Source organism: Aethalodelphis obliquidens, unplaced genomic scaffold (genome assembly GCF_003676395.1).
Source record: "Aethalodelphis obliquidens isolate GAN/ISIS:26980383/991018 unplaced genomic scaffold, ASM367639v1 scaffold99, whole genome shotgun sequence".
NCBI classification, from domain to species: domain Eukaryota; kingdom Metazoa; phylum Chordata; class Mammalia; order Artiodactyla; family Delphinidae; genus Aethalodelphis; species Aethalodelphis obliquidens.
This window is the reverse complement of record NW_020838043.1, coordinates 3,033,353-3,045,619: the sequence shown is the minus strand read 5'-3', so window position 1 is coordinate 3,045,619 and position 12,267 is coordinate 3,033,353. Positions and strand designations below refer to the sequence as shown.

At 49.3% G+C, this 12,267-nt stretch overlaps 1 protein-coding gene across 1 annotated transcript in view; it reads right to left on the bottom strand.

The window, feature by feature from the left end:
• The window catches only part of SH3KBP1 (SH3 domain containing kinase binding protein 1), a 346,493-nt gene extending 338,643 nt beyond the window's left edge, over positions 1-7,850 (bottom strand). Inside the window, exon 1 of the mRNA XM_027096156.1 lies at positions 7,530-7,850. Coding sequence (XP_026951957.1) covers positions 7,530-7,533 — 4 coding nt within the window. The 5' untranslated portion in view covers positions 7,534-7,850. The remainder of the gene's footprint in view (positions 1-7,529) is intronic.
• Positions 7,851-12,267: the final 4,417 nt, after the last annotated feature.

Here is a 12,267-nt window from a genome sequence, read left to right as displayed (position 1 = left end):
ACCAGGGAAACAGGCTGCAGAAAGCACCTCACTGGGGGGAAGTGGGAGCCTGATAATTATTGAGCACCTATACCGGTGGCTGGTTCTCTCATATTGAAAGGGAGCTGGGTTCTGCAGCTGGGGGCTCATGTCACTTTACCTCTCTGAGTCTCAGTTCCATCATCTGATGGTGTGGGCCATGACTGCCAAGGGCCCTACCAGCATTTCGGTTCCAGGGACCCATGCGTGGGTGGCAAAAAGGACTCATCATCTGTCACCCAGCATATAAGCACATCCCACTAGGAAGGCAAAACATCAGGGGAGCCACACATGGAAGAAGCAAGTTCAACAACTTCACGACCCAGGCATGGACAGAAGGGGGTCAAGAGCTGTATTAAGACACTTTCTACTCAAAGGACAAAACGGTGATGGTGAAGAAGTGCCAAAGAGTCCTGCTCTCCAGCGACTTCTTGGTTCATTCATAAAACAAAGGCTGTGGCCACAGGGGAAAACCTTATGTTCCAGAGCAGCTGAGGATGAAGGAAGGAAACGATGCTTTGACCATCTGTGTAACGCCCAGAGCAGGCTTCCCCAGCACTCGGGGCCGGATAACCGTGGTGGGGCTACCTGTGCCTTGCAGGACGTGGAGCAGCGTCCCTGGCCTCTGCCCACCAGCTGCCAGTAGGCTGCCCCTTCCCCACCAGCTGCCACCTGCAGACACTGCCAAATGTCCCCCTGGGAGGGGGGAGCAGAACTGCCCCTGGTTCAGAATCACTTCCAGAGAGAATTTGCTATCTTAAACTTGTAGCTCTTTGTTGAAGCCATGTGACACATGTGGCACTACCCTTCTCACCCACTGAAGTGCAGGCCACCGTGAACTGTCAGCAAACAGACCTTGTCATCACGCTCTGCCTGGGGGATTTTACAGAAGTGCACACACACTCCTGGCAGCCAATAGCCTCAGAGAATTTCAAATAGCAACTGTACTTGGGTGAAAGGGTTATTCATTTATTCATTCATTCATTAACATATGGCACTTACCGTATGCCAGGCAATGAGCCAGGGCAGTGTAGTTGGGGACACCCAATCAGAGATGAACAGACTTAATACAAGACGAAGTGTTGTACAGAAACCTTTGGAACAGGCCTCAAAAGATGAATAAGGGGTGTGGTAGGCTGAATAATACTCACCCGCAAAATGTCCACATACTAGTCCCCAGAACCTGTGAATATGCTACCCTCCATGGCAAAAGGGACCTTGCAGATGTGACTAAGGGTCTTCAGATGGGGAGGGTGTCCTGGATTATCCGGGTGGGCCCAGTATAATACAACAGTCCTTATAAAATGAAGGCAAGAGGGTCAGAGTAAGAGAGAAGGAGATGTGAGGACAGAAGCAGAGGCTAGAGTGATGAGGCCACAAGCCAAGGAACGCAGGCTGCCTTTAGAAGCTGGAAAAGGCAAGGAAATGATTTCTCCCCTGGAGCCTCCAGAAGGAAACTCATCCCTGCCAACACTTTGATACCATCCCAGTAAAACACATTTTAGATCTCTGACTCCCAGAAGTGTAAGATTATAAATTTATGTTGTTTTAAGCCACTGGGTTTGTAGTCATTTGTTAAAGCAGAAAGAGGAAACTAATACATGGACACTACAAGGCAGAGAAGAGAGTGAAATCTATTCCCCATCAAGAGAATGACATGGGAGAGGCTCAGAGGCCTGAACAAGCATGGAACAGAAGAAGGCAAGGGTGACTACTCAGCTTCATGAAACCTTTGCTAAGGCATTCAGGATGGAAAGCATCTGCAGAACAGTCAAGGCATGGGGTCAATTCCAGAAACATTTGGGACTTGACTGCCCTTTGGAAGGGGCTGAGATAGGGGCAGGGGGGAGGAAGAAGAGGCAAGGCAATGAGCAGAATACCGATGGAAATGACAGGAAAGGTGGTAATACCCGCAACGACATGGGGAATGAATGAGTCAGGATGGGTGTTATGGAGGAGAAATGCTGAGCTCAGTTTGCAGCAGGCTCTGTTTGAGATGTCTAGGACACACCTGGGGGAAGTTAGCTAGGTGGTCAAGAATAATAATGAACTCAACCAATCTTAATTTTAGGCTTACCATGAGCCAGGCACAGGGACACAATGACCAAACAAATGCAGCTCATGCCTTCCTTAAACGTGGAAGAGAGAGGCAGAAGAATCAGTATCAGAGTGATACACTGAGAGAGACGTGACTGGCCCATTGCTGGCCTGGGAGGTGGAAGGAAGCCATGAGCCAAGCAATGTGGGCAGACTCTAGAAACTGGAAAAAAAAAAAAAACAGAAAAGGGGCTCTCCCCTAGGCCTCCAGAAGGAAGGCAGTCCTGCCAACATCTAGATTTTAGCCTGATGAAACCTTGCTGGACTCTGAACTCCAGAACTTCAAGATAATAAACCTGTGGTGTTTTAGGCACCAAGTTTGTGGTAATTTGTTACAGCAGCAATTGGAAGCTAATACAGGCAACCAGGTATAGAAAATCACAAACAAATATCAAAAACCCTCATAATGCTAATAATATATTTTTAATGCCCCTTGTAAAGATGACGGAGGGGAAAAAAGGGATGATGGGAAACACCTGTGTGATACTCCAAGTGACTAACACTGAGATGGGCCAGCTAGCGTCACTAATGCCCAGGTGCTGGAGGTGGTTTGGCTTGGACTGGATTCATGGATGAATCAACACTGAACTGTTCTAGTAACTCCAGGAGAGGCTTGTTCTGAACTAGGAGCACATTTTTCTCCTTCTCTGAGGTCTTATGTCACTTATAACAGCATCTTATTTTATGACCAGAGTGCCCGTGTACCTGCGCCCTCTGGACCTCAGCTTTCTCATCTGCAAGGCAATGAGGTTCTACACTTGACCTTGACCACGCATCAGAACCCTCTGGAGGGCTTATGAATACACAGATTTCTGGGCTCCACCCTCAGAGTTGCCCACTCAGTGGGTAGAATTGGGGCCAGAGAACTGGTATCTCTAACAGGATCTGGGGAGGCTGAAGCAGCTTACCAGGGGACCACATTCTGAGAACCACAGCATTAGAGACCCTCCTTCTCTCACACTGAAAGGATTCCAGTACTTTGCTGCCCTGCACCTTTCCCATTAAGGGCCGTGCTGCTTCTTGGTTCTCAGCAGCTTGTTCTGTTCCTCTGGATCTATCCCGGGTAGAGCATGTGAGTTGTCCATTCTCTGAATGCTGAACAACAGTCCCCAGACTGGAGGTGGCCGATGTTTTGGAAGTCACCCCCGAATATACCTAGATGGCCACTCTCCCCACCCTACCACCTCCTACTCGCTGCCCCCACTCATCACGTACTTGACAAGACCACTCCGTAATCATGTCAAAACACGGACAAAGCAGGAACTTGTCCAAACCACCAAAGTCACCCCAACGTCCCTGGGTCCCGGCTCCTAGAAGAGACTGCTGCTTCTTCACCAATCCCAGCCTTTGTCTGGTCTTCCCCGCTTCTCGGGTAAGAAGATTAAGACGCCTGATCAGGACTCACCCCTGCTTCCTGACAGCATCCAATCCAGAGCGACACCCGGCTTCCTTAAACGCTCCCCAAAGCACCAGACACAGGCCCCACTGCTACGTGTGGTCCTTCCTGACCCCCTCTCGCTGTGATGCCCCACGGGTCCCCATGGTACACGGCTGTTCCACTGCAGGTGCTCCTGGGGGGGGGGGCGGGGAGATGGAGGGCAGTGATGGCTCCTAGCCAACTTGCACATTTCAACTCAAACACAGTCTCCTCAAAGACACTGTCCTTACCCCTCTGCAGCCTAAGTCAGATCCCCCCTCTCTAATCTCCTTTCAGGAGACCCACCTGGGCTTACACACATCGTTGTAAGTACTGCACTCAAGCCTACCTCTCCCACTAGACTGAGAAGCCCAAGCCGGCAGGTCTGTGTGTGCTGTGTGCCTGCCGCTGGCACAACACTGGGCACAAAGCAGGAGGTCAATAAATATTGGACGGATAGATGGATAAATGGATGAATACTGACCACTGTGTGCAACCGACTTCAAAACAATTACAGGGACTTCCCTGGTGGTGCAGTGGTTAAGAATCCGCCTGCCAATGCAGGGGACATGGGTTCGAGCCCTGGTCCAGGAAGATCCCACATGCCACGGAGCAACTAAGCCTGTGCACCACAACTACTGAGCCTGCGCTCTAGAGCCCGCAAGCCACAACTACTGAGCCCGTGTGCCACAACTACTGAAGCCCACGCGCCTAGAGCCCATGCTCTGCAACAAGAGAAGCCACCACAATGAGAAGCCTGAGCACTGCAACGAAGAGTAGCCCCCGCTCGCTGCAACTAGAGGAAGCCCGCGTGCAGCAACGAAGACCCAACGCAGCCAAAAATAAATAAATAAATATATTTTTTTAAAAAAACCAACAATTACAAATACGAAGGTTAATCAGAGAATGTCAGTAACACAAGAAGAACTGAAGCCGTCTGAGAAGAAATAAGCAAGGTCTGTGCAACCAGGAGGGTAGCAAGGCTTTGCCCCAGCCATGATGGATGGAAGGTAGTAAAGTAAAGGTCATGATTGATAAAGGTGGAGTCTTTTCTTCCATTTCTAACTGGAGCCTGTTTGTGGAGGCAAACGTTATACTCATTTTAGCTTTAGCTGATTTAGCATAAAGCAGTCTAGCACCACCAATACGATACAGTGCTAACGACAGTCCAAACTTTGTTGTTACTCTGGAATTCTTTCAATGGAAATCCTTCGCTAGGTTTGCACATCCTCCACGACTCACAAATTTCACTGGTAATAATATTTGTGCAGCTGTAATTACAAGACCCTTTCCCTGCATCTGGCACTGAAGGCATCTCCCCACAAACTCAGATGGCACATTCTGACTGGGCTTTTGTAAGAGGCCATTTCACAGCTAACTGGCTTCATTTCAGTGTTAGAGATTTGATACTTTGCAGTTGTTTTTCAGATCAAAGACTATGTAATACAGCTTTACTGTGTTATCCATCAAGGGAAAAATCCTTATCAGACCCGGTAAGAATGGAAGTATATCAAATTGATAAACTGGACAAATCTTCTGAAAACCAAAGAGATACGGGAGACTGGGGAAGGGGGGTGTGCCTGTGTGTACACACACACCTGCTTCAGAAACAGCACTGTTAGGTGTCTCCACTGGAAGACATACAGAATAAATTGTTAAATACCTGTACTTCATCACAAATACACTGCTGAAGATGCTCAAGAAAACAGCACGTGATCTTTAGCCCCCAAACTACTACCAGCATCTCAAATCCCACTCTAAACATTTTAATGAACTAAATGACGGCATCCATTTTACTCTTAGCGCCTCAAAGTATTAACACCTGAAATAAATGAAAATCACTTTCGGCGCCCCCCCCCCCACACTTTGTAATGGTTACAGTAAAAAAAGACTAAGCCGCGCTTCCCTGGTGGCACAGTGGTTGGGAGTCCGCCTGCCGGCGCAGGTGACGCGGGTTCGTGCCCCGGTCTGGGAGGATCCCACGTGCCGCGGAGCGGCTGGGCCCGTGAGCCACGGCCGCTGAGCCTGCGCGTCCAGAGCCTGTGCTCCGCAACGGGAGAGGCCACAACAGTGAGAGGCCCGCGTACCGCAAAAAAAAAAAAAAGATTAAGCCTGAAACGGCTATAAACTGCAGAAGCACTTTCTAATTTTCCTAGGAGGTTCTTGATAATGAAAACAGTTCAGACTTGAATGATAAACAGGTCTGTTTCTTCTTAAACAGAACTCCGTCCTCTCCCCCACTGAGATACAGAAAACAGAGTCCAGCCACGGGAGAAGACATTTGGATCTAACATCTTTTTTTGTGTGCAACCCTTTAGGTGACCCACCCAAAACGAAAGGTGATCAAAACAGCATTTTTGGTTACCTCAGGAGAAACCAATCTGTTGTGAAAGTAACGGGTGATGTTTAAAGTATATACTTCGTTAATGAACTAAATCATCTTATTAGGTGCCAAAGCAAAACAAGAGCGCCAATCTAAGTGTTCTGCCTTCCATAGAGTAGGAGGGTTTCCTACCTCCTCATTCATTCATTCACTCATTCATTCATTGATTCAATAAATATCTATTTAGGGCCTGCTCTGTGCCAGGTACCAAAGAAAACAGTGCTGAGCAAAACAGTGCAACACAGCAATGTCCCCATGGTCATGGAGCTTACAGGAGACAGAAATGTTAAACTCAAATAAATATGTAATACTGCCAATTTTTTTTAAGGAGAAAGGGTAACAGAAAGGAACTGATTTAGACTGGGAGTGGTGCAGGGATCAGAGAAGGGCACTGAGAAAAAAGTGACATTGAAGTTGAGAGGCCGTCAGATCGTCACCACTTTGGAAAAGGAAAACGATTTATGGCAAATGACCACAAATGGGATTTGAACTTTGCCTGTCAACAACTGACAGGGTTAAACCTCCCCACTTCCAGTGCATCTGTCTTCACGAGCCTCCCAAGACTGCTGGCTGATCACTGTCTGACTCGCCTACCTAAAATCCTATGACCTGAACACAGAAAGGTCTCACTTCATTATGATTTATTATAATCTACAGTCTTCCTATGCTTGGCCTAGAAACACCCTAAAGTAATCTGCCAGAGGTATGAAAACAGATTGGCTGCCAGCAAGAATATTACCTGGGTGAGCCAAACATTAGCCCTGGCACTCTCAAGCCCATTGCCCAATAAAGTGCCAGGTCCTCTGGGCAACGTGGCTCCAATACTCCTGGGTCTATACCAGATGGGACCCAGGGGGCCTCACAGTTAGTTGCCTACTTGGAACCGATCTTCGACCAGTAAATCAAGGACTAAATCACCGTTTCCAGTTCCCCAAGCCTGCAGACTTAGAGGATGTGGAAAGTGGCCTTTGAGCATCACCGAGCGGAGAGCCTGCCAGGCTGGAGGAATGCAGGCTGGCAGAGAGGGGGTCAGGGCTGGGAGGAAGAGGGACGCTAAGGGAGGCGGGTCAGGCGCTCCGGACCCGAGGACCGCACGCCAGGCCGGGTACTGGGGCGTTTCCCGCCCCCCACCACGTCATCCCCCCGCAAAGGCACCCGGCCCCCGGCCGCCCCGAGACCCCGCGATTCCGGCTTCCCCTGCGGCGAGGCCAGGCGGACACATCAAGCCCTGCGCAGGGCCGGAGCCCACCAGCTCCTGGTACCTGCGTCCCCAACGCAGAGAAAGGCGCGCCGGGGGCGAAAAAATGGCCAAAACTCTCCCCGCCCACCCGAAAAGCCAACCACACCCCCCGCATCCCTCAGCCCCAGCCGCCCCGGGCCGGCCCCCGCGATCCTCCGCCCAAGCCCCCGCGGGGTTCCCGTCGGCGCCGCTCGGGCTCGGCAGGGACGCGGACGCGAGTGGGAGTGAATGGGGGGTGCGCGACGCAGGCAGGGTGCCCACCGCGGTGTCACCCGCTGGGGCCCTGCTCCCGGGGCGCCCTCCTCGGCTCCGCGGTCCCGGGACAGGCGCGCCGCCCCCAGGCTGAGGTGGGCACCCGGGCGCCCCCCACTCACCCATTGGCGTCGAGCCGGGCCTGGCCGCCGAGGCAGCGTGAAAGTTAGCGGAGGCGGACGCGGGGGTCGGGGCGCCGGGACCCGGGCGCGGGAATCGGGGAACCGGGATGTGGGCGCAGGGATAGGGACGCGGCGGCGTCTGGGCCGGCTTCTTCCTTAGTAGCGGCGGCCGCGGCGGCTCAGCGCCGCCCGCTGCTGCCTCTGCTGCTGCTGCCGCTGCTGGCCCGGGGCGACTCCTGCTGCTGCTGCATCGCGGCCCGCTGCGCCCGGCTGCGCCGGGTTTCCTGCTCCCCGCCAGTGGAAATTGCGAAAAAAAAAAAAAAGCGCCGCCCAGCCCAGCGCCCGGCAGCCGCGGCCGCGCCGCCCGCTCTCCCCTCCTCCTCACCGCCGCCGCCGCCGCGATGCTCCTGCGGCTCCGCCTGCCGGGGACGCGCGACCGCCGGGGCGGGGGCGGGGCCTTCGAGGGGCGGGGCCCTCAAGGGGCGGGGCCTTCAAGGGCGGGGCTGGCGCCCGGGGCGTCCCTGTGACTGCTGCGCTCCGGCGCCCCCCTTGCCGCCCAGTGGGGAGGGACCCAGCTCCGCGAGGCCGCCCCCCACCCTCGGCGGCTCGTCTAACGCCCCGGGAAATGCCGCGAGACTCCTCGAGACCAGAGGAGGGGAGGGAGAGGAGCGAGGGGAGCGAGCGGGGGAGGGCGCGTCCGAGTGTAGTGGCACGTGGGAAAGGAGGTGGAAGGGGCCGACCCCGAAGGTGCGATGTGAGGTGGAGGACAGGCTGGGGGAGGAGAAACCATGGGAAGGTGAGGGGTCGAACACCTGCTGAGTGTGCTAACAGGTAACCCCGGGGTGTCGAGGCAACCCAGAAGAAGGCTTCACAGAGGGGGCTGTTGGGAAGGAGAAGGGGTTCATCCCATGGAGGGAGAGAAACGCTATTTCCCTTCAGTGCAGCGTGGGTACGGCCGGCCAGGTGCGAGTTCGGCTTGTAGGAGGTGGTGGGATGGAGATGCAGAAAGAGAAATGAAGCCGGTGGGCTGCATCGCCCCACACCGACCTTCATAGGGACCCCTAACCCTGCACCCGAATGCCTGGGTCAGGTGGGGTTCATTGCTCAGCGATGTTCCCAGGCTCTCATGTTCCGAGGAATCCACTGAGGCAGTTCCTCCCCAACAGGCATCACTGTGCCATATTGACCCCCAGACCTGGGCTGGCTACCCTTGAGTGGGCACTAAAATGAAAACGGAATTCGTGGTAATTCACGGGTAACTCACAAGCTCCTTTTGGGGTCCATTCACTACCACACTTTTCACCATACTCTGACAGCCATCACATTCATTTACCGTCTCGTTATTTCCTTTTCCCTTTCCACCATCTGGTGGTAGGAAGAGATAGTGAAATAGATGGGAGACATTCAGGAAGAGAGAAAATAAAGACAATAAAGAAATTAAATTTTTTAAAGAAATTAAATTATTCGCCCCTGAAAAATGGAGGAGGCTGAAGGTTAGTGGATCCACAAGTGACAAATAAAAGCTGACCCCTTACCCAATATACGCTGTCTCCATGCCTCACCTATAATGTTGGGGCAACTCTTGTAAATTGGTTACATCCTGGGATTTCTGCAGAAAGGTGTACTTATAATTGTTTCATTAGCTTAAAAAAATACTCAAAGTCAGGGTCTTTACCAACAAGAGATCAGTAGCATCATCTTTCTAAATACTTTGTGTGTGTGTCAGAGCAATCTAAACAAGAGACTAATCAAGGGGCAGAAGACCCATCCAACACAGCTCCTGAGAAAGTGGTAGTGACATCACTGACAGACTCCTATGGAAGGGATCAAAGAACATGGAAATTAAGAATCTGAAGCGTTGAAGGCACAGATGAATACTCAGCTAGACTTGCTCCAGGCGCCATGGCACCTCGCTCATTACATGCCTTGCATATCAGGGCGATGAGACCTTGTGATATGATCTTAGAGCTGACAAACACTGAAACTCATAGAGCCTGGCTAAGGCCCACTGTTACTGGGACTTTTGTTCCTTGAACCCCACCCTAAAACAGCAAACTGGTGGCTGAACTCTGTAGGGCAAAAAAACAAAAACACATCAGTAGCGTGTCTTATGTCCTGTCTTAATCTGATTCACCTCTGTCCTACTTGGAGAAGACAATCTTCTTTACTTGTTCTCCCAGCTTCAGACCGGCAAAGACAGACGACCTGAACTTTTGTGTCTTGTTTTGGCTCTGGTCTATTTCAGAACATATGTTTTCCTTCTTGACCCAGAGTCCTGTGTCCCTACTCCTTGATCTGGGTATGCTTCCTACACGGACAAATTTGTCATTTTATCACAGAAGAAAAACTGACAGCGACAATATTTTTGAAAATTCCTGAGCTGTGCTCTCATTTTAATGCCTTAAGTAAACTAAGTTGTATCAGTTCTATCCATAACACTATAGACTTTTTTCATTTTGAATTGCTCTAAATTATAAAGATGGACATTCCTTCCCCTCCACCTCCCCCCACTTATTGTTTGGTTCTTCTGAATTATTCCTATTGTCCTTTCATTTCTCCTTTGAGAAACTTTTGCTGACTAGCACAGGAAAGTTAAAATCAAGATTCAAATCCAGCTGCTGATAAGAGTAGATGTATAATTCCTCATCCTGCCTCCCTCTTACAAAAGTATCTTTTAACAGAATAATTAGTGCACTATTTCAAATTATGTGAATTCATCTCATGAATATGACTAGAGAAATACAATCGTATTTAATACCACATCTTTGTCCCACTGAACTCCCATTTCTACCAGAGTAAATGAGGCATTTGGGGGAATGGAGAGTAGCTGAACTGTCACACTTAAAAATGCCGTCACATGAAAAGGCCCCACTGTGTCACTCAGTGGGGATAACATTTTGGGTGCAGTGGAAGGCATTGAGCCTCTGCCTGTGTAGCGCTCACAGCCTGTCACGCTCTCGCTCTTGGACTTGACATCTGTAATTTGCATGTGATGAATGATAATTTGCTTTGATAACCTTTAATATCATCTTTACATTAATATAAATTACATGCAGAGTGCTTTACAAAAGACAGTCATTATCTGGTGCTTCTGACGAGCTTTATGGAGAAATGTAGAAACCTCATGGTGCCAGAAAATAGGAAGTGATCAATAAAAATGACGGGGCGAGTCAAAAGGGCATCAAAAGAGCTCCCAAAGGCCAAAGCTGGAACAACCCAAGGAACAAAATAAATAACGATTTTATTGGATTATAACCCAAAGAATAAAAGTCCTGTCCCTATGGATATAAATAAATAATTGACTAAATAAGTAAATATGTCAGGGAGAGGGGCCAAGTCTTCCTTACTGAGGAATTCCAATTAATAAATAGAAAGAAATGAGGGAAAGAGAAAATCACCATTGAGAACACCACAGTAATGTTTAATGTGGACATGACGCCCCTCAAATTCTCAAATGGGTGGGTGCAAGTTTAAGGAGAAACCCTGCAGACAGCATGTTGAGCAAGCGGTCAAGGCTCCGTGCTCACAGTTTTGAGGCAGGCTTTTCCCGCCTTCCTTTGCATCATGCATACTGGGTTAAAGGTCACCTGCCCAGATCAAGCCACAGAGATAACTTCTCACTCTATCCGGTTGACTCCGCTTGATAACCACTCATAGAATGACCCACTCATCGCCCATTTTATCTTTTTCATTGAATCCTTCGCAATACATCTAAGAAAACTGGTTTTACCAGCTCTACGGAGATAAAAACTAATCAACTCAGAGAAGCAGATTGTTTAAAAAACTAAACTATGATTATTTTTACAAAGTTTGTAGGAAAGGCTTGCTTTGTAAAGGAAAACACAAAGGAAGTAAGTAGGAGACGAAATGTGCTCTCCCACCAGACCATAAAACAGGAATAGGTGTTCTTGTTAACAAATCCAAAGAATGCCTGAGTAACTGACTTCAAAGTTGATCAGTCAGAGGAACTTGCATCTAAAACACACAACAAGAGCCCCAGTGTACAGACTAACTTGCCAAGAACATTTTCCATCCTTTTCACAACACTGCTTTGTCTAAGAAAATAGGAAATTGGGAGAACAGTCCTAGGAGATTAACAAACAGTATGGTTTCTACTATTTTCTACCTACTCTACCTGGCCTCCTTGCCCCCAAGATTACAAGGGGTCCTGTGCAAAGAAGGGCATTTTCACAATTAAAAAGTGAATCAAGTGATATTCCCAAAAAACTTCCAAAAGCATTGGACATTAATTTAAGATCATGTGTGTGAAATATGCATTGTAATAAATATACACAACTTTAAATAGAGTAATTGGCGTTTAACATCAGAATAAACCATCCCGACAGGCCAATTTTTTAAAATAGGAGCTAATCAACAATAGGGGGCTTTATGCCATCTGCAGCAACATGCATGGACCTAGATATTGTCATACTGAGTGACGTAAGTCTGACAGAGAAAAACAAATATATGCAGATTCTAAACAACAAATGATAACAAATGAACTTATTTACAAAACAGAAACAGACTCACAGACTTACAGAACGGACTTATGGTTACCAGAGGGGAAGGGTGGGGGGCAGGGAGGGAGGGATAAACTGGGAGTTTGGGATTGACATGTACACACTGCTATATTTAAAATAGATAACCAACAAGGACCTACTGTATAGCACAGGGAACTCTGCTCAATATTATGTAACAACCTAAATGGGAAAAGAATTTGAAAAAGAATAGATACATG